We start from the raw sequence: 22,495 nt of genomic DNA on the forward strand, positions 1-22,495 counted from the left end.
CTTTCACAGGCCCCTCTAGTCGTTTAAAGCTTTCCTTTCAATCTGTGCCTTCTGGGTACGCGGATGTTTATTTTCGAATTTTCTCTTTGGGCCTTGACCTTCGAGTTTCGATGAGTTAGCTTGATAGCTCTTTCCCCCATAAGAGCGATTTCCATTTCTGGTTTCCTCATTTGAAGATTTCCTTCGGGTACTTTGAGAATACGTTGCCCCTCTAGCTTTTTCCACTATTCTGCGATTTTAAAACTTCACCGCCAATTCGAAGAGCTCCTGCAATGTGCTTGGGTTTCTAATTTCGAAGTAGTCTTGAACAGCGGGTAACAATCTTGGTAAGATTATTTCAATGATCTCCGCATCGGGTTTCTTCCCATACAGCATATCCGTCAGCTTAATTTTTCGTAGAATAAAGTCCGTCAAATCTTCTATATCCCGTTGATAGAAACTATATAGTTCGGCTTCCAGCCTTGCTCGATCTTTCACTATGGGGAAGGCCTTTACTAACGGTTTTTTGAAATTTTCAAATGTATATGTCTGGCTGCCAAATTCCCCTAATAAAAATTTGCCTATATTTTTCCACCATAGCGCGGCCTGTCCTCTTAGTGCGGATGTGGCGATGGCAACTTTTTGTCTTTCAGGCACAGGGTAGAGCTGAAAGTGATTTTCTAGGCCTTCTAGAAATATCGCCACCGAATTTTTTCCGTCGAAATTGACGTTTGGCTTGATTGACACTCTCAAAGTCTGGACCAGGTATCCAAATCCGTCCAATTGGCTTGTCATTTCTTGGTGTTGTCCAGCGGCTTCCATCCAATTTTCGGCCATTTCAGTTCGATAAGTGTTCGGGCGCCAATGTAGCGTTGCGCGCCTCCAACTTGCACGCAACCAAGAGGTGACTGTTGAAACTGGATAAATGACAGAGTCTTGTGAAGGGTTTAAGTCCCTTTTTATTCAACGTAATAAATTACAAGTGCGTGCTCTTGACGCTCACAAACTACGCCAACTCGGCGGTAAAATAAAAATAAGAACCTGAAAAGAAACTAATGACAAGACTCTAACTACGAGGCTTTCTAAAAGTAACTAACCTCACCGCGTTTTACAATACCGCTGCTAATTCAGCAAACTTGAAGATCACATTGAACCATTAACAATTCTTCCAGGCAAGCACACAGGCCGAAACGCGGGGTTCTTCAATTTCTCGCTAACTACCTCCGCGCTCGTGAAGTAAGAACAGCACACCTCGAACTCGTTTCCTTTCTATTTTACTCCGAATACTTCCACTGATAATTTGAATCCTTGCGCATTCTACTAAAATTTACTTACTCTGGCATTGGCAGTTCCAGGGGAAAGTAAGGCTTGACAGGAAAGGTAGTTTTAAACTTAAAATAAATGTTAGTTAAAATAAATATAAACCCTACACTCTAAAATGTTAAACAGTTAGACACTGATACTTTTTTTTCATAAGATAAAGTATGAGCCCTTTGTTAAAATTTTCACAGCTTGCTGCAGCTTAAACAGCCAGCCCATTCACTAAATTTGAAGCTGGGAGTGAATTATTGGGTTATCATTCCATTCATTGGTCTTCTAGATTTGAATACGGTGAACCAAGTAAAGAGGGAAATATCTTTCATAAATATAAAAGCAATGATAAGGCATTTCTAAATAATGAGATTATTGCACATTTATTTTATTAAACATTTTTTATTAATCAATGCTATATATAAATCTAATATATATCCTAAATTGGGCTTTCGGACATGGGAAATGCAAGTTAAATTTCGACAATCATCCAGTACAACAGAAGATATAGAACTGTCCCACTTTTTTTTTGCACAGTGTACATATATACATGCATACATGAATGCACACATAAATGCATACATTTCTGAATCCGGTCTCGATAACAGAAGAGTACCGGAACATATTTTGTTTTACTAGAATTAGTAAAAGTGTGGCTAAACGTGTAATTTATCAATGTAGTGTCTTCTGGTGGTGATATTTGTAACTCCCCTTTCCCTAAAAGATATTCCCATATAGTCTGCCACAACATTTCACTATTTCTTAACAACTTTCACCTCTAGGCAGCTTTGATTTAGAGTTTTTTTTAATTCTGGACACTTCGTAATTTAACTGGAGCCATGAACACAAACACATATGCACCATTTGGATGAATGTATTCACGAAATAGGATGGATGGGCATGAATCATGTAGTAGGGATTCTTTCTCTTCTTTCTTCCCTGTTTATTTACTGCATTCAAAGAACACAAGTTTAAGAAGGGAGTTACAGCCTCGAACTTTCAGGCACGCTTTCTGTAAATCCTTATATGATGGCTATTGGTATTTTCTTCCACTTAGCTTGAAGAAGACATGTAAATTGCTTCACTGATGTTAAATGGTTGTTACATCCCTTAATTTGGTGATCCAACTTTCCTAGAGGTTTTAAATAGCATTCAGGTCTGCGTTTTGGAAGGCTGATACCAATACTTGGTGAACCTCGCAACATGATAGCTGCCATTGTCATCCGGAAAGTAGCATGGTTCCAACCCGTAAAACTGCTACTGTGTAGGAAGCACACTTTCATCCAAAATAGTGCAGTAAGTTTCAGCATTTAGCTTATCATGAATTTGGACCAGAGTTCCAGTCCGTACTGGAAAAAAACATCCCCAGACCATAATTCCAACTCCACCGAGTTTTACTGTAGGCACTATGCATTCTGGCAGGAGGCATTCTCTTGGTAGCTACCAGATCCAGACCCTGATTTATCCTTGATTTATCACTCAAGAGAACCCATTTCAACTGATCTACAATCCGCTGTTAACGTGCTTTGCACCATATTTATCTATCAGCAGGGTTGTACTTTTTGATCAATGGTTTATGGGCATGGCATGACCGTGAAAACCAAGTAGGTGTGTTTCCTTACGTATGGTATTCATCGAAAAAACACTCCCAGATGTCCATTAAAACTCTTGGAGTATGTGGGCCCCTTGGTCATGTGTGGGTCTCCCAAATTTTTCTAGACAACACCCATCGGTGTGTATCTTCCAGTTTATTGGGTCTGTTGACTCAGGGCACATTCTGACAATCACAATTCACTTCACTTCTGAATCACATATGCCACTTTTGATTTTGGGGCAATTAAACTTGCTGGATATGCCCATTAAGGATCGGCCATTTCTGTGATGTTCTACAGTTACATCTTTCTTGAAATCAGATTACTCTGCATTTCATTTTATCTTGCATATCAGTGTTATTTGGTACACAATATAGCATATAATCCAAGCACAATATATCCGTACACAATATAGCATATGATATGGTAGATAGCATATGATCCAAGCAATATTTTCAAGTGAAAATATGTGAAAGGATGTGTACATGAGCACATATAGTTATTATTTTCCATTATATGGGAGAATAGAATAATAAAAAGCTGACTATAGTGTTTATAATTAAAATTAAGTGATAAATTTTGTAGTCATATTAGATTTTATTTGAAAATGATCATCCAATTCCATGTTTTAAATAGCAATAAGCTTTAAGTAAAGTATCACTTGATACTTTGTTAATAAATAGTGCATCATATATCAAAAAATGCTATTTAATATTTGCTGTACTATAAATAATTTTTTTAGTTACATTTAAGTATTATTATTATTTTAAATGACTGCCCTTTTTTTTTTTTTTTTTTTTTTTTTTTACTTTGATAAAATTGATTTTTCTACATTGTTGCGTTAAACATTTAATGGGATTTTAGTTTTGAATCTATTCTTTTTTTTTTTTTTTTTTTTTTTAATTAACCCTTTAATTGCTTAAGACTTGTTTAAACGTTTTCAGAGTTTCCTTTAAAAATGCTTTAGACGTCTTTACACAAATTTAAAATCGCTCGAAAAATGTTTAAGACGTGTATACACGTAGCCCAAATTTTGCCAAAAATGCTTAAGACGTGTTTAGACGATGCGCTCTGGTGTTCTTTCCCCTACCTTTCTGCAGGCGGTTGTCAGTTGACACAAAGCGCTTAATGGGATGCGAAGTCTGTTTGAAACGAGCACTTTACAAAAGAGTCCTGAGAGTGAAGTATCATTGTCAGACAGCAGGTATGTATTATCTGTGTGGCGACTAAAAGTTTGCGAATGAAGGTAAATCGTTTTACAACTGTTTGCCTTGTGGTACTTTATACAAATGAAAGTCAAACAGGATCAGACGTTGTTATAGTATATTGCAGTATTTTAGTAGAAACAGGAAAAAATAAGAAATGCAATGGAAGACGCCCTTTTTAATAAATCATATGTTATACAATCATTTTTTTTTTTTTTTTTTAATTAAAAGTTGATTACAATTTCTGATTCGTCAGGGAAAAATATAAAATATAGCAACCAGCTTTCTTGTTTGCCCTTGTATTTCAAATGTGTGTTATTATAATGGTATATTCTTCTTTTTACATTCTGAAATGTTAAAATTGTGCTTTCAGCATGCCTGAGTTTTGTACTTGTATGTGTGGCTCTGTGCTCCGTAGATATGGCGAACTGACATATAACAATTTTATGACTGCTGAAAGGAAGATGTTCTTGAAAACTTTGTTAGTTAAGGGAATAAATCAATACGAAGGAATTTCTACAAATATTTGTTTTAAAAATTTTATTATTAAGATTTTAAATCCACAATGTTTTAAAATCTAAGGAAAAAAAAATACGTATTCCTTGAAACTTTTTTGGAAAGAAATCTATCGGTATAAAATCGCTTAAAATTAATGGAGTGTAAATTAAGTAAAACAGTTAGTGTATGGAATGGTTAGATATATTCCGCACAAAAAAATTACTGTCAGAAGAACAGTTACCTAAAGAATTAAATTAATTACATTAAAAGAATTTAAAATAAATTAAAAACTCTCCAAATGTCAATGCTAACAGCAATAGCACGAATGAAAGTTATTCTTCAAGTTCCGAACTTAATTCATCTCTCGGTACGCAATGATCGTCTTTGCATTTACTTTTGATATAGATACTACAAAAGGCCGCCAACGACGTAGCAGTAAAATCGTTGAATACTAATAGTTTGAAGCGGGTTCAAATCCTGGCGAATGGATTGCCTGCATACCAATTTTCTCGAATTTTTGCTGCCAATGTTTAATGTGAATATGAGCCAATTTCAGTTAGATTTTCATGATGACGTGCCTTGACTATGAGTCCTCACTCGGGTTGTGTTTGGTTTGGCTTATTAGATTATTAAGCACGCGAAGGCGATCTTCCTAAGGGGAGGTATGCTTTCGTGACAGGTTTTCTAAAGGAAACAATCTCGTACTACATAGAGTTAAAACCATAAAAACACCCATGCAATCAGCCTGTTCACGGGAGTTTGAATGCAGGTCAAACTACCAGTATGTTAAGAGATAGCCCTTGTATAGTTTTCCATAAGCTAAATAAAATAATTAAATATTCTTGAAATCTCTTCACATTACTGAAATGGCAATAACTTCATATTATACTATGCTACCAATTTTCCTCTAATATGAAATTTTGAGCTTTTCCTTTATCGGACAGCCCACGAGCGGCTGAGTGGAGTCTAACGGAACAACTGATGGTTCTGTCCAGGGTTTGAATCCAGGCAAACGGGCTGGCTGCGAGGATGTTTTCTTAGTTTTCCATATGTGTAACATGTATTCAAGCCAATTTCCGTTAGGCAGTCCTCTAACGAAGGCATCCTTCACCTTAGGTAAATAACCCTTGAGTACCTTGCCATAATCAAACCATTATCCATAAAATGCTTCAAATATTTTTCTGTTGAAAAGTGCACGCACCAAAGTTGGTCCTCGTTGAATGAAATACGTTGTTTATTTTTTATAACAATGTTCTTATTTTCAGAATCTGAATTATCAATAAAATATTTTTAATAATGTGCAATTCTATTTTTTAGTTGCGTTCGGTATAAGAATTTTATTTTGTTTATATAAATCTGATTCGTTTAATAATATTATATTTATTAAATACTGTTTATTAGGTTTACAAATCTGTCAAACCCAATCAATGGCCTCCTGGCTAAGATTTCTGATTATCGCTAGTTCAACTCGTATTCGAACCCAAACAGACGAACTGGCTGCATGGTTGGGTTTTGTGATTTTCCCTATGTGTAACATGAACATGAGTACGTTTTACTTAGAAAGTCGTCCATGGAGACATCCATTTCCTTCGGCTGATAGATCTCATTTCCTATGCCATATTCAAATAATCTAAAAATTTTTCAAATAGACTAACAGATGCATATAACAACATAAAATTAAGTAAATGCATATAACAAAACTGAAGTAAAAGTATGTCACGAAAAAAATGAGTTAAATTGTTTTGTTTTCAAATTTTATTTCATTTTTATGTATGTACTAATATACAGTTTATATGTGCGAAAGTGTGTTTGTTCAGCATATCCATATATATTGATTAAATAAATCTGATTTGAAAATGCATGCATTAACGCGCTATTCTCGTAGCTTGAAAAACATTACACGTAAAGTATTGTCTGAGAAAAATATCTATAAAGAAAATTAAATTTTGTCTCCTTACTCAGTGCTAAAACAATTTAAATAATAATTTTTTTTCTTCTTTATTAAAATTAAATTAGTTTCTTTTTCCTCTACATATGAAAAATACCAAAATCTTGCTGTCAGACTGGAAATTCTTAAAAATATAAAACTCGTTTTTTTCAAACAAAAGTTTCTGGGGGTTTCTCTAGGTCAGCAGGTAGTAACAGGACAACTGAATGCTTTGTTTGAAAAACCCGATGAAGAGGATGATTTCACCCCCAGAAGTTTTTCTTTGACAAAGCAGATGCGGTCCAAATGGCTTCTGAGAAGCGTTCGTATTTGAATAGCTAGAAGCTTGAGTTGGAAGACTTATTGTTCCCGAAGCAGTCCCCAAATAAAAAGTCTTCTAAAGTTAAACACTGATTACCAATAACTCTCTTCAAATGACTCTGAAATGATTTAACCACGGCCTCCCAAATTCCGCCGAAATTTGGCGACTGTGGAGGAATAAATTTCCACTCTATACCTTCATTGGTATAAAAACTCGCTAAATTATCATCTGGACACTCAACTAATTTTTGCAATTTTTTTAGTTCTACACTAGTACTTTTGAGGTTTACACACTTACCTCTTTTTAATTGATTTATTTCTTCTAGAAACTCACTTTTTTGGGCCTCTAATAAAATATAAACCTCAGCATCCTTTATCTCTTCTAAAGTAAGTGCTCCGTACCTCCTTGCCTGAGGGTTCTTATGCACGAAGTAATTCAAGACGAGTTAACGTAATTCTTTTCACAGGTGCAACACGACATTTTGATATGATGAAACTCGCAGAAATTTCTTCTTGTTTACGCAGTTTTACGTAGACAACATTACCGTACACCCTCTGACTGGCATCTGAAAAGCAATGGATCTCTATGGAATCAGCTTCGGGATTCAAAACGAATCGTGGAACTGCAATTTTACTTAGATAATGACACTCACAGCACCACTTTGCCCACTCTTGACAGATATCTGTAGGTAGTTCATCATCCCATGTCAATTTTTGAACCCAAAGTTCTTGTAGCAAGAATTTAAGTCTAACAGTAAATGGAGTTATTAACCCAAAGAGATCAAAAATTTTCCCTGCAGTTTCGTAACCATTTCGTATTACGCTTATTCTTAAGGAATTCCATCAAACTGTGTCTATACTCTGACTGTCTTCATTACTATCCCAAGATCTTAAATGTCGTTTGAGTCATTGATTTTATGTGGGTGTATCTCGAACTCTTCTTTTTCCCATTTTCTCATCAGCTCAGGATTATTGGATACCCATTTACGCAAGTTCATATTTGCTGCACTCATAATTTGTTTAGCTTTACGTGATAAGCTTAGAGCCTCACCCCCACCCTCTATACTGTCCTGTCCAGTAATAAAATCATCAACATAAACACAAGAATTCAATATTTCAAATACATCTGTCTGCTCATCTCGATATTTTCTAATGTGTTCTTTAAGTGTTGCAGCCAACAAAAACGGACTTGACTTAATCCCAAAATTTACGCTCTTGAATCTATATGTCGCTAGTTTTAGATCATTTAATTGTGTGTTTTCCACAAACAGGAATTGCACTGCGTCTTGATCCTTTTCTGCCAAAGCAATCTGCAAAAATGCTTTTTCTATATCCACTCAAATTGCAACTTTATTTAATCGGAAATTAATTAGCAGATGGAATATATTAGGATTTAAATTTGTCCCTGTCCATAGACAATCGTTCAGTGATAGCTGCCCGAACTCATGTGAGCTGCCATCAAACACTGTTCTAGTCTTCGTTGAAGCACTGGTTTCTCTAAATACCGGTTGGTGTGGTAGGTAAAATACTGGTTTACCGATAAGTATATTTCTATCTGACACTCTTTCAATGATACCTTGCTTAAGATAATCATCTAATATTTCACTATATGTAGAAAACAGTGTTTTGTCATAATCCATTCGCTTTGCAAGAGTTTTTAATCTATTTTTCGCTACTCGGTAATTATCAGCCAATTCCCTCCAGTCCCTTTTCCAAGGTAAAGTAACCTCGTAGCGACTAGCTTTAAAACAAACTGGCTTATTAAATATTTCCAATGCTTTGTCTTCCTCATGACAATAATCATCTGTAATTCCTAATGATTCTAGTTTGAAAAACATTTTCAATTCACTCTCTGTATTTATTAACCCACAATACGATAAATTATTTCTCCGTGAATCATTTACATTTCCACTAACTATATATCCAAACACACTATTTTGTAACATCAAGCCTGTGTTAGGAACATAGATTTTACCAGCTCGTAACATATCATAAAAAACTTCCACGCTGAGCAACAGGTTTACTTTCTCTGGTATATAAAATTCCGGATCCGCTAAATTCACCTTCTCAGGAATCACAAGGTTACTAACATCGATAAACTTTGCAGGAGTTAAACCTGCTATTTTTGGAATTACCAAAACCTCTAGTTTCCTTTTATACGTTTGTTCCTGATTACAGATAAGGACAACTGCTTTTCTTTTTATCGTAGTTGAAATACCTGATATACTGCAAACCGAAATATTTGTCTTTTCCCTTTTTAAATTAAGTATGTCCGCTAATTCAGTGGTACAAAAACAAGAAACACTTTCCCTATCACATAACGCTTTCACCTTAATTAAAGTTCCATCATTAGTCTCAATGAATACAAAGGCAGTAGATAAAATCACGTTTTTCCCACTGTTAGTACCCGTAGCGGCTGTAAAGGTTTCGTTTTGAGTTTTAGTTTGAAATGCAGGTGCGTGTACATTTAACGCATTGCTGTTTTGATCATCCAACTCCTAATCTGAAGTGTCTGCTCTTTCTACTGTGGTGCCAATGGAATTATTTTCGTTTTGATAACACAAGAGAAAACTATGTTTTTCTTACTTTTCTTGCACAAGTAATTAGAATGGCAATTTCTCACACTGTGCAAATTAAAACAACAAAAACATGAGTTCTGTTTTTTCACAAATTCTACCCTTCCTTTTATACTTAATTTCTGAAATTTAAGACAATTAAAAAGCTTGTGATTGCTCAAAATTCATAACCTACACGAATTTTGCATATGTTTTTCATTTGCATTAGAAACGACAGCCGTAATTCTATGTGTAACTTTTTTTGTGTTAGTCACACTATTTGAAGCATTGAGAGCTCTTGCATGATCTTTAAGAAATTCTATAAGATCTGTTAAATTAGGCAAATTCTCTTTCTCTAATTTTCTTTCCCACCATATTTTGGTGTTAGGATCTAATTTTTGCTTTAAAATGTACACAAATACATTGGAAGAAAAACCGTTAACACTCTGATTTAAAACTACTAATGATCTGGCGCATTCATTTGTAATGTCAATAAGTTTAATATTGCTGACACAGACTCATTTTGCATAGGATGCATATTCATAAATCATTTCAAATGAGCATACATTTGTTCACGGTGATTAGAGAACCTTTCTTCTAGTAATGAAAAGACTAATTTATAATTCAAAACTATGGATATTGACTGCACAATACGATAAGCATCTCCTCTTAGCGCGTATTTTAAGTACTGTAATTTGACTGCATCTGTTAAATTAGGATTTGAATCAACACTGGCTAAAAAGATATCCTTAAATGAAAGCCACTCATGTAAGTTACCTGAAAACGTTGGCAAAGTAATTTTCGGTAATTTAACGTTGTTCTCAGTATTCGTGCAAACCGAAGGCTCCGATTTAATTTCTGTGGAAAGTTTAGCTAATTTACGATTTAATTCGACTTCTACATCTAAGAGAATATCGTCAATCTCTTCTTTCTCTTTTACATAAGCATCAATACTTTCTTCCGTACATAACCCGAACAAAGAATCGAAATTAGAATATATTTCTGTCTCAAACACTTTAAATTTATTCTTTAGTACTTCCAAGTCACTTCCTTGGACATTTTCGTCCGCAACCTTTTGTTTTTACTTTGTTAACTGTGTTTTCAATGTACGTTTTTTCGCTAATACCTCCTTTAGTGACATTTTAATTAATAAAAACTTCCACGCTGAGCAACAGGTTTACTTTCTCTGGTATATAAAATTCCGGATCCGCTAAATTCACCTTCTCAGGAATCACAAGGTTACTAACATCGATAAACTTTGCAGGAGTTAAACCTGCTATTTTTGGAATTACCAAAACCGCTAGTTTCCTTTTATACGTTTGTTCCTGATTACAGATAAGGACAACTGCTTTTCTTTTTATCGTAGTTGAAATACCTGATATAACATAATAAACGTCAATAAACAAATAAAGAGCTTTAAAAGGGTACAATGAGCTTCAAAAAGGAGGAGGGTACTTACCCTTTTGTTTCTACAGAACTTCAATCTGGAAGTATCCTAAGTAATTCTTCAATTTACAAACCCGAAAGTAATATCACAGTCTCAAAACTTCATTAGCTGCTCTGGCTCTGATCGGCCACAAAACTTGAATTATTCTATTTCCCGTCGATAGCTATATATCATAATAAAATAACTCCACACACATTACACAGTTTCAATACATTTATTTTCCATAGCGACACTGTGGCGCTAGGTTTCACCTTACAGCGTAACATATGAATCGCAACTTCGAATGTACCACAAAATCAAGTTTCTCACAAAATACATTTCAACGCGAATTCCGGAGGTGCATGCGTCATTATCCAAGATTCCACTCTGGCGCCAAGTATTTCTCAGCTAATACAAAACAAATACTATTAATAAAATTTGTGATATAATTAATAATGGAAATACTTAAGACATAATAACATGCTGAACAAATACTAATTCAGAAGTCAAACAACAAAAATCAGCGTTATATTTTCAAAATTTTCACAGGACTAGTTTCGATGGTTTTACCGAACCACCATCTTCAGCTGCAAAACCGCAAATGAACAAAATAGGAAATAATGATTAGATAAGATAAGAAAGCCTGTACAAAAATAAGCATGTGGGCCATCTGTTGGTGAAACCAGAACTAAAACATAATTTCTTTAAAGGCCGAAGGCAAAGATGAATTGGAATTAGGATCGTTAACTAGAACAGAAAGATTATTTTTGAATGTGAAATGCCTCTATAAAATCCAGTTCTCCAATGGAAGATGCTTTTTGAATAATTTTGGCAGCAGAAAAATTGAAAGTGTGATTTTCAGACCAACAATGTTGAGCAACAGAAGACTTCTGTGTTTCCGTTTTTCTAACATATGCCTCATGTTACTTGACGCAAAATTTTAAGGCTCTTTTAGTTTGGCCAATGTAAATTAAACCACACTGGAAAGGAATCCTATAAATACCTCAGGAATTCATGGAACAGGGTCCTTGAGTATGGAACTCGGAATTTTATTGATGGGAGAATAAACAACCCGAAAGTTAAATTTCTGCAAAATATGTGCAACTTTATAGCTAATTGATGGAAAGAAGGGAATGACAACAGAATTTTTATAGTCTCCTAAAACTAGAGTGTGCCTTTTAGTGTGTTGACATGAGAATTTTTTAAGTGCTTGATTAATAGTGTTGGGTGAAAAGCCCCTGTCAATAGCTATTGCCTTTAAATAATTTAGTTCTTCATCAAGGGATGGAGCAGGAAACTTGAAGAGCATGGAAAACATAGGAATAAAATGAAGCTAACTTTTGTTTAGTCAGATGGCATGATTTAAAGTGTGGTGGAAGGCAAAACGATGAACGTTAACAGGGTAAAAGTATCGTCTACGTACAAGGAACCATGCCGGGAAGTTTAAAGTTTCAAACAATTTTGATTCATAATAATGCATGTAGATATCAGCCAGGATGGGACTGAGGGGGCTTCCCATGGCTAATCCCTCAGTTTGCTTGTAATATTTATTTTGGAAAACAAAATGTGTTTGTTTCAAACAGAGTTGAGTAATAGAAATTAGCTCATCAATTTCGATGCAAGAGAAATGAAATTCACGAAGACATTCACTAGACATCTTAATGCTCCCTCCACTGGAACAGTGGTGAATAATGATTTTACATCAAAAGAAACCATAAGTAAATTTCTAGGAGAAATGTTTTTAACCTTTTTTACAAACTCTATTGAATTTTTTATGGTGTAAATGTTATTGTCTAATAGAGTTGAAAATCTCGAAAGTAAATACGAGAGTTGGAACTTTAATAGAAGCAACTATTTATTTACAAGGAATACAAAAGTGATTCATGTCACTATGTTTTACAGTCCTTCAGTATAGTCGCCAGCATTGTGTAGAACCCGTTTCCAACGATGTGGAAATCTCAGAATATCTGTAGCAGCGCCTGTTTTGTTGATAGTTTGAATGGACCGGTCTACTGCCACAAGAATCTCAGGAACAGTTTGGAAGCGAGTGCCACGAAGTGGTTCTTTCATCTTAGGAATTAAGTCATAGTCACATGGGCTTAGATCTCGGGAGTATGGTGGATGGTAAAGCACTTCCCAACCCCATCGCTTGAACAAATCAGTCAATGCTTGCGATGCATGCGGCCGAGCATTGTCATGCAAAATGAGAGGAGCGTTCTGCAGAAAGTGTCGGTGTTTTTTTCTCAAAGCTGGTCGGATATTGTGCTCCAAAAATGAACAGTAATACTGTGCAGTGACGGTCTGCTGTGGGGGAACGGTATGCGTTAGGATGACACCATCACAGTCGTACACAAGAATCACCATAACTTTCACATTGCTGGGGTTCTGACGAAATTTTGAACGTCGTGGTGACCTGTGACGATGCCATTCGTTTGATTGGCATTTCAGTTCTGGCTGGTACGATCGGGCCCAAGTCTCATCCAGCGTAATGATATGGCGTAAAAAAGCATCTCCTTCACGCTCATAACGCTCCAGGTGGGTTCGGGCAGCATCGTATCGTAGCCATTTCTGCATTTCCGTCAATTGATGTGGAACCCATCATGAAGCAATTTTTCTCATGGACAGGCGTTCCTGTGCAGCACAGTGGTATGCGCTAATCCTGTTTGTCCGGCCAGCTGACGAATCATTTGGCGGCGATCACTGTCCATCGCTGACTCTCGGACAACCTGGCCGCAGCATGTCTGCCACGTTTTGGCATCCTTCATTGAATGCTTTCACCCATTTTGCTACGGTTCTGTAAGGCAATGCAGATTCCCCGCAAGCCTCTTGATGACACTGTCGTGCTGTACGACCTCTGGCACATTCAATTTTTATCCAACATCGTTGTTCTTGTTTTGAAAACATCCTGACAACACTTACTTTAGACCGCGAACTAATACAAGGATCCGTTCTTCGCGTCACTCCACATGTGCGTGACGTAGGCAGGACGAGTCTTTTTGCTGAGAGGTAAGTTAGGTATGTAGTTTACGTGTGGTATACGTGATATTCCTTGGTTTTGTTGCATAGCGTTTTTTCAGCTGTGTTGCCACTATTAAAGTTCCAACCCTCGTATTTAGCATGGATATGAGGCAGTACCTAAATTTGATACAATAGGGCGGAAAGGAATACCACTTTTATGAATTTTGAGAAGAGCATATAATCTGGCACAATTTGCAACAGATGGGATAAGCAAATATTTTAAGTTGCTTGAAATGATTTGTGAAGATTTGATTGCATTTTTTATTTTTGACAAGTCCGAACGTGAAGGATCTTTAGGGATCGGATTATATGGTCCTTCATTTAAGAGTTTAGTGACACCATCGATGTAACGAAGGACAACATAATCTGATCCCTAAAGATCCTTAAAGATCTTGGCTTGAATTCACGTTACGCACAGGGAAAATCATAAAGACACCAAGCAGCTAAACCGTTCGGTTGCCAACAGCAAACTGCCAACATCCAGCAATCTTATTTACTCAACTATAATGAACTTAAATTACTGTTTGTATATTCTTAGTAATATTAAAATAACGAAAATATTTATTATAATAAAATTTTTTGTTTAAATATCCTCCCTAGTAAGGCATTTCCTTTGGTTGGAGATTTGGTGTCAATTATTAATGCTATGTTCAAACAAGACATTTATTTAGAGCATAATGCTTCAAAAATGTCGCTGGAAAATATATCTCCAAAAAATATTTAATTGCTCATATTCTTATGATTAATTATTAAATAATTAATAACTGTTATAATTATTAAATGCAAGCTTATTTATACTTTACAAAATGTACAGCAACACTCTTTCTTTACAAAAATACCATACTGAATAAATTATATTGTAAGCTAATGAGTAACAACATTGCTTTGTTTAATTAAGATACAATAACACGCGGAACAAATATTAATTTGGAAGTCAAACAACAAAAATCAACATTATGTTTTCAAATTTTCACAATCTAATTTTCATTATATCTTCTCTCTTTCATTTGCGCTTTTGCAACTGAGGATGATGGTTCGGTAAAACCATCAAAACTAGTCCTGTGAAAATTTGAAAATATAATGCTGATTTTTGTTGTTTGAATTCCAAATTAATTGCTTTCTTTGTTATTAATATGTCTCATATTTCCTATTTCAGTTAAAGTTTACTATTATTTCTTGGACAGGAAAGCAAGAATTTTTAAATTGAGTAAATAAATTTATGATTTACTGAAAACAGTTTCAGGTTATAATTTCCTTTCTGAATATCTTGAATGTACAGTGGTGGCCAAAATTGTGGACACTTTTGGAAATTTTTTTATGTTTTTGAACTTCATATGCTTATAGAAAACGTTATGTTTCACAAAATGCAAACTTGTATATATCATTTTAAAGAGAATTCATTACTGAATTCAATACAAAACACAAAATTCAATTATTTGCAATAGAAAAAAAGTTAAACGATAATAGTTATCGATATACATTAGATAGTGATGATTGCAGTGAGTTATCAGTACTTAGTAGGGTACCCTTTATTTTTGATTACAGCTTCACATCGACGTTTCATTGAGCTGACAAGAGTTTTAAGCTCTTCTTTCGTTATTACATGATGCTAGGAAACAATTATAGCCTCAATTAGATCCCTTTTATTTGATGGGCGCCTCATTCGGACAAGAGTTTTCAAACGGTGCCACAAATTTTCGATAGGATTGAGGTCAGAACTGTTTCCTAGCCATGACAACAATTTAATGCTCTTTGTACGAAACCGCTCTTTCGATATTTTGGCCGTGTGGCAAGGAGCAGAATCCTGCTGAAAAATAAACGAAGCATTGTTGGGAAAGAGATCTCTAATGGAAGGTAGAAGTTTTGGTTCTAGAATAGTGTCAATGTATTTTCTGGCATTCAATGTCCCATCGATGACATGAAGGCGACCAATACCATCTGCTGACATGCATGACCAAATCATAACACTAACTGGGTTCTTCACAGTTGCTTGAATGCAGTCAGGATGTAGCTCTTCTCCTATTCTACGTCTTGCATATTTTCGCCCATCACTACTGAATAACGATATTTTAGTTTCATCACTCCATATAACTTATGACCACTGATCATCTGTCCAATTAATGTGTTCCTTTGCCCTCTGCAGTCTTTCTTTCATTCCTGAAAATTAAGATAAGGCTTTTTTCGGGAAATTCTACCTCTCAGTCCAACATCTGTTAATATTCTCGTGATTGTTCTTGAACTGACAGAAACACCAGCATCATTCAGATCACTTCTGATGGCCGCTGATGACATTTTTCTATCTTGGAGACATAGTCTTTTTATTTTTCTGTCATCAATAGATGTGGTGCACCTTTTTTGGCCTTTTCCTTCTTTGTTTTTTATTGAATTTGTCTCCTGATATCGTAAACAAAACTTTCGAACTCCAGATGTAGTCGCTGAACTACCCACCTGTCTTGCAATTTCAGCATAGGAAAGACCACTTTCTCGTAACAAAATAATATTACATCTCTTTCTAGTTGTCCAATCTACTCTTTTATTTGATTCATTGCTTCTTGACTAAATATTAAAAATTTTTACAAAAATTCCTACTTGTAATTGCAGTGTATAAAAAACAAGTCCTCCTTCTACAGAACAAAGCAAAATAATGAATTGTTTCAAGTGTAAACATGATGTCAGCTTCTACTGGCAGTTAATAACATTTACGCACAGGGTAATTGGTTCTTAGAACAAGAACAGTGATTGGCCAGGAAAGCTAGACATTACAAACCACTTCATAACTGTGTTTTTTATTTATATTAAAGTACATGTAACTTTTTTTGTACTGCAAATAATTGAATTTTGTGTTTTGTATTGAATTCATTAATAATTTCTCTTTAAAATGATATATATGCATTTTGCGAAACGTAACATTTTCTATGAGCATGCAAAGTTCAAAAACATAAAAATTTCCAAAAGTGTCCACAATTTTGGCCACCACTATATATAAAAAAGTAAAATCCAAATTTAATATTAATATTATCACCCTTAAATAACACCCAAATATTCCGTTTTTTACTCTTAAAACTACGTAATAATTAGGGCAAAAAGAAATTATTTAAAATAATTATTTGCATGCAGTTGAAGAATATAGGAAAATGTTGAAAGTTTGAAAGATTTTTCATTAATGACAAAAATACGGACAGGAAATCGGAAATAATACGAAATGTTCAGCAATATCTCAGAAGGAATGAAAGAGATATTTGTCAGAATATAAGTTAGTGATAGCAGTTTAATCAGTCTGTATTGAAATTCAGGTGATAATCAGGGACATACAGATTTAGGATACTTAGGTTAAAAATGCGTAATAATTAAAAATTTAACCAGGTAAATTTTAAAACCAATTTATTTGAAAATAAGATTGTTTTAAGGAAGTAAACTTTTAAATTTCGCAGCTGTACCCTGTGGCATTGAGATGGTCATCACGGAGATTCTAGTCTTTTGCAATTCTCTTGACAGCTGACATCTACGGAACAATATCTAGTAATCATTCTCACTTAGCGGAATCATTGAAGTAAAATTCTGGGAGGGATGGGAAATAACAAAAGAACTGCCTGATAATTTTCAGGGGTTTAGGATTATTTTCGCGACATTTTACGGGAAGTTCGGTCCAAAACCAGTGACAGTTTTAAGGGGGTTCGCAGAAAATCGCTCGACAGGCTAAGGTTTAGTAACAGTTAATTATTTTAATGTCTGTTCTCTATTAAAAAGAATAAAAGTTGTAGTTCTGCTAAGTATCTACTAAATACGAATAGCATTAAAATTATGGTAAAGTATTTGTGTTTGAATTGACTTATTCTATTTCCCGTTGATAGCTATATATCATAATAAAATAACACCACACACATTACACAGAAATAACACTCTAATTTTCAATACATTTATTTTTTATAGTGACTCTCTGCCGCTAGGTTTCACCTTACAGCGTAACATATGAATCGCAACTTCGAATGTACCACAAAAGTCAAATTTCTCACAGAACACATTTCAGCGCTAATTCCGGCGGCGCATGCGCCATTAGCCAAGATTCCGCTCTGGCGCCAAGCATTTCTCAGCTAATACAAAACAGTGTTGATATTCTAAATGTTACCAACAATAGTTTTCTGTTACTTAATCTTGTCAGTGACATTTCTGATAATTGCCCTTTTAATTTTTATTTAATGCTTATGTAATTTTAAATTATCAAAATCTTGCCAAATAAAAGAGAAATGTTAGATAATCAAGTGTGGCTGTGGGAAGTTTTGATATGCCCAGAATGTGCTGTGTATGCGTATTATAATCATGTTTTTTCGAGCTGCACCATCACATGACAATTGACACATAACATTCCGACACGGCATCTTTAAATAATACAGAGATAAACCGATTAGTTGTAAAATATTGAAAAGGAGGACAGTTGGGAGGACACTTCTTGAGGAAGGACAGAGCCTACCAGAGGAGGAAGATTGGTCAGCTTATGATTCTGTGAATGCCTGTTAGTGGAAGAAATGGCTGTAATTAGTTCATTTCTAGCCAGAATGATATTCCAGGTATTCTTTGAAATGACTCAAGTCTCATCCTGATGAAATCAAAACACATCGTCACTTTGTTGTCCACTCACAAAAAAAAATTGATTAACTACTGTTTGAAATATGTGAGGAAAGTTACTGTAAGGAAAAAAAGGAATGCTTCTAAGAATTTTCTTGCCCTACTAAGCGCACCATTTTCATGAAATTGTCAACTGTTTTTAAAAATGAATTAACTAAACTAATGGCTATATTATATATGTAGACATATAAAATTATACTAGTGAACATCTCCCCACATATGCTTCTTTGTTATTCTCATATTAGTTTCTACTTTATTTGAAAATTGTTTTCTTCTCTTTTTAATAGTACAGCATAAAAAGTTAATGAACATTAGAAATTTATCTCCCTTTTTTTTTTTTTTTTTTTTTTTAACTTCAGTTTAAAGTTGCCTTCCATTTTTAGAACTAATATTTCTCATGCATTTAATTTAGGATATGGAAACAAAAAATGAAGCAGATGAAGAAACAAAGCATTCTAGTCCATCTGATAATAGTGATCAAGATGAGGAAATGTGTTTGCAGAAAAAAAAGCAGTTGGCTATCCTAAATAAAGATAAGGTACTCTTAATCATAATCACTTTTTTTTTTTTTTTTTTTTTTTTTTTTTTTTTACTTTTTATACCTACTAAAATGACTTGGTGAAAATCTTCATTTAATGCATATTAATTCACTCATTTGTGTAAATGGATACTTACATGTTAATTGATACTGTTTTGATTTCTTCCCTATTGATAATGTGTTTTGGTCGTTTATCTCAACAAAGCATGGTGAAACATGAACTGTTTCATGCTTTTCTGCCTCCGTGTAAGTGCATTTATGTATCATAGATAATTATTATCTCTATTACAGTCAATAGATAATCATTGTCACTATCATAGTCATAGATAATTATCTCATATATCTTAGGTATTAGCTAAGATACTATTATCTTTTATCTTGTTTCGGATATTATTACCTCTGTCATGGATAATTTTTATCTCTCTCAAAGTCCATCATCTCTAATCCTTTCCAGAATTTAATCAAAAGAATCTTGTAACCTTCAAGTATATTTTATGCTTTCAATTAAACAAATCTGCATTATGCGTTCTCACAGTTTGTCTTTATTCATGAATAAAGCACTTGCATAAAAAAACTGCCTATTTTGATGTGAAACTTCATAAATAGTAGCACATTCTTCAATGTGGGCAGTATAATATCATCAGAGAAAAAGGTATTCTCAGATTATCTGCCCAACCCTCCTGCAAAGTCAGCAGTCGTTGGCAACTAATTTTTCACCTAACTCAGACATGAAAAATAGTAGCCATTTAAAAAAAATTATGGTGTGCTGAAAATTGCATAAAACAGCAGCAAACTAATGAAATTAAAAATGCAAGAAACACCTAAAATGAAACACTGATAATTACATAAAACAGCAACAAATTATTTAAATTTAAAATGGAAGAAGCATAATAAAACCTTTACCGTTTTTACTTTCTTGTACTAAGTAAAGGAAGTATTATAATCATGAAAAATTCTTGGTATCATATTTCAATGAAAATATCCATTTTGACTGCTAATGCAATTTAACGATGCTTTTGCTTGACATCTGTATGTAAGGACGGAATAAACGACTCTTTTTTTTTTTCCCAAACTGGTAAAAAAATTTCTTTAAAAGGGATTAAGAAGAGATTTTTATTGTGACGTCTGTACGTACGTACGTTTGTATCTCTCATAACTCAAAAATAAGTCGCATCAGAGTGTTGAAGTGTTGAAATTTTGTACAGTCAAAAGTCGTTAATCCGGACTCGTTGGGACTTCGGCGATTCCGGATTATAGATCATCAGTTTAAATCTCGTAAGATGGGCATGCAGAAATTCTAAAATTAAAAATATGAAACCATAATTTATAAAATAAAGAACAATTATGATATAAAGGGTAACAAAATTTACAAAAAAAAAAGCTTAATATTTATTTGTTTACTTTATTAAACATTTCTTTCAATGTAAGTTGTTTAAGTTGCTTCGTTTTATGTGCTAATACTTTCTCTTTAATTCTATAAACAGACATAATTTCTTGTTCAGTTACAAAGTTCCGCTGTTCAAGTAATACCGACTTCCGCTGTTCAAGTCACGTTGCTGTGCCGAGAATACCAACTAACTTGTCAATCGAAATTTTTTCGTTTTCACTAACCTCTCTGTCACCTTATTAATGTCTTTATCCATTTTTTGCAGCAATTCCACTTTTTGTTTGATGGACATCGAAACGTACTTTCGTTTTGTAGATCCTTTGGGAGCTCCAGCATCGGAAATTCTATTTGACATAATCGAAAGTTCAAGTTTACTTTTATAAAATTGCTCTTACAGTCTGCAAAAAATAATAAACCGGATCCAATTCGAAGATTAAGGAACAACGCAATCTTCAACATTAACTGAAATAGATAATTAGATAATTTTAGCTTATACCGTCCGTTATACATAAAAGGCGCACACAAAAACGTATTCTGCACTTGCGCACATGCATATACGCAGTTGTAAAGGTCTTACGCGCATGTGTCAACGTGGCGCGTGCGCAGAAAGTTTTTAGCTTTGAGGTCCGGATAATGGGTGTCCGAATTAACGGCCCACCAGCGGCCGAGCGGTAATGTCGCTGAACACTGGTAGTTCGGTCCGAGGTTCGAATCCTGCGAACGGGCTGGCTGCATGGGTGTTTTCGTGGTTTTCCCCATGTGTAACGTGTATACGAGCCAGTTTCCCTTAGAAAGTCCTCCACGAAAGGCATCCCTCCCCTTAGGCAGATAGCCCTAGTGTGCTTTGCCATAATTAAATACACCACACCACACCACCGAATTAACGACTTTTGACTGTATATGGGATTGCTATAACTTGTAGTTATGCACCTCTCTTTTTGATTTCAGTTGGCTGCACCAAAAGTATATATGTACTATATTCAGAAGCAGGAGTTTGGATGGCATAGATGTTCCATAATGACTCAGTTGTAATATATTTAGGCCCAGAAGCAATGACTAGGAAATTGGAGGCGAAGGCAGATTAAATCTTCAGTTTTATTTTGAGCAACATGTTGCGGCTACACACAAGTCAGCACATTAAATGTGCCTGTTCCAAAAAGGCTTACATTTTTTATAACTTTGTAGACTTTAATAAATATTTCATTCGACTTCAATTATTTTTATGAAAGGACTTTAAAACCAAAATTTCATTTTCAATGGACATTTTGAGAAAAACTCAGGACGTTTATGCTTGTAATTTATTTAATATTATTATTCCATATAAAATTTAGTTATATGTTTATTTAAAATCATTGTACAATTGTATAATTAAAAAACTTTATAATAATATGAGAAAAGAGTATGATTTATGATAGGACATATTTAAAGCCTGTAAGCTATGTCCTGGATGTTTCTTCATGTCTTTCCTCATACTTCTTGCTTCACTAATCTACTAATGCTTTGCTCACCCGGCCTCTTGTTTTTGAGGGGGGATGTAAAATATTTACAAAATACGATGGCTTTGCTCTACTTGAACACGCAACCTCCAATTAACTTTCTGCAATTCAGAATCTTCCTCCCTAGACCAGTACCTTCAAGAACATTCTAGCCCATTACATAACCGCTACTATAACTAACGAATGTGCGCTATTTTGAGGACAGAAGCTCGCCTCTCCTCCTGTGCTATACATCTCGCCTCGCTTGCTGCTGCTTGACCTATCTTTCCTTATTTACAATAGGTTATGACGCAGAAAGTTTAAATTCAATTGTACTTAGTTTAAACCACTATTGAATATGTAATTTGGAAAATTTCATATGAAGTAAAGCATTATCTATGGTGAAAATTGAATTAAAGCTATATGGAATAAAAATGTGTAATTAAAAGCTAAATCATCTTATGCCGTCATTTGGATTTTGCGTTACCACTCTGCAAAAGCAATGCCTGCACTTTGATGCCAAGCTTCATCACAACTGCTACAAAATATCACAGTTATTTATTTAGGCTCAGAAGCAATAACTAGGAAATTGGAGGCAAAGGCAGATTAAATATTCAGTTTTATTTTGAGCAACATGTTG

General features: G+C 34.5%; 1 protein-coding gene across 4 annotated transcripts in view; it reads left to right on the forward strand.

The window, feature by feature from the left end:
• Positions 1 to 22,495, forward strand: part of LOC118190156 (RNA polymerase II-associated protein 3-like) — a 62,875-nt gene that overhangs the window by 12,499 nt on the left and 27,881 nt on the right. For 3 of the 4 annotated variants that reach the window (XR_004758372.2, XM_035360839.2, XM_035360838.2), the window contains exon 3: positions 18,868 to 18,993. Coding sequence is in view for 3 of the 4 variants with exons in the window: in XM_035360839.2 (XP_035216730.1) it covers positions 18,868 to 18,993 (126 nt within the window). In the remaining variant the exon portion in view is untranslated. Of the gene's footprint in view, positions 1 to 18,284; positions 18,398 to 18,867; positions 18,994 to 22,495 lie in introns of those variants that run through there. The other variant, XM_085811123.1, reaches the window with a different exon arrangement.

The sequence above is a fragment of the Stegodyphus dumicola genome, chromosome 2 (assembly GCF_044657685.1).
Source record: "Stegodyphus dumicola isolate Sdum_Otavi_A_Nest chromosome 2, ASM4465768v1".
NCBI lineage: Eukaryota > Metazoa > Arthropoda > Arachnida > Araneae > Eresidae > Stegodyphus > Stegodyphus dumicola.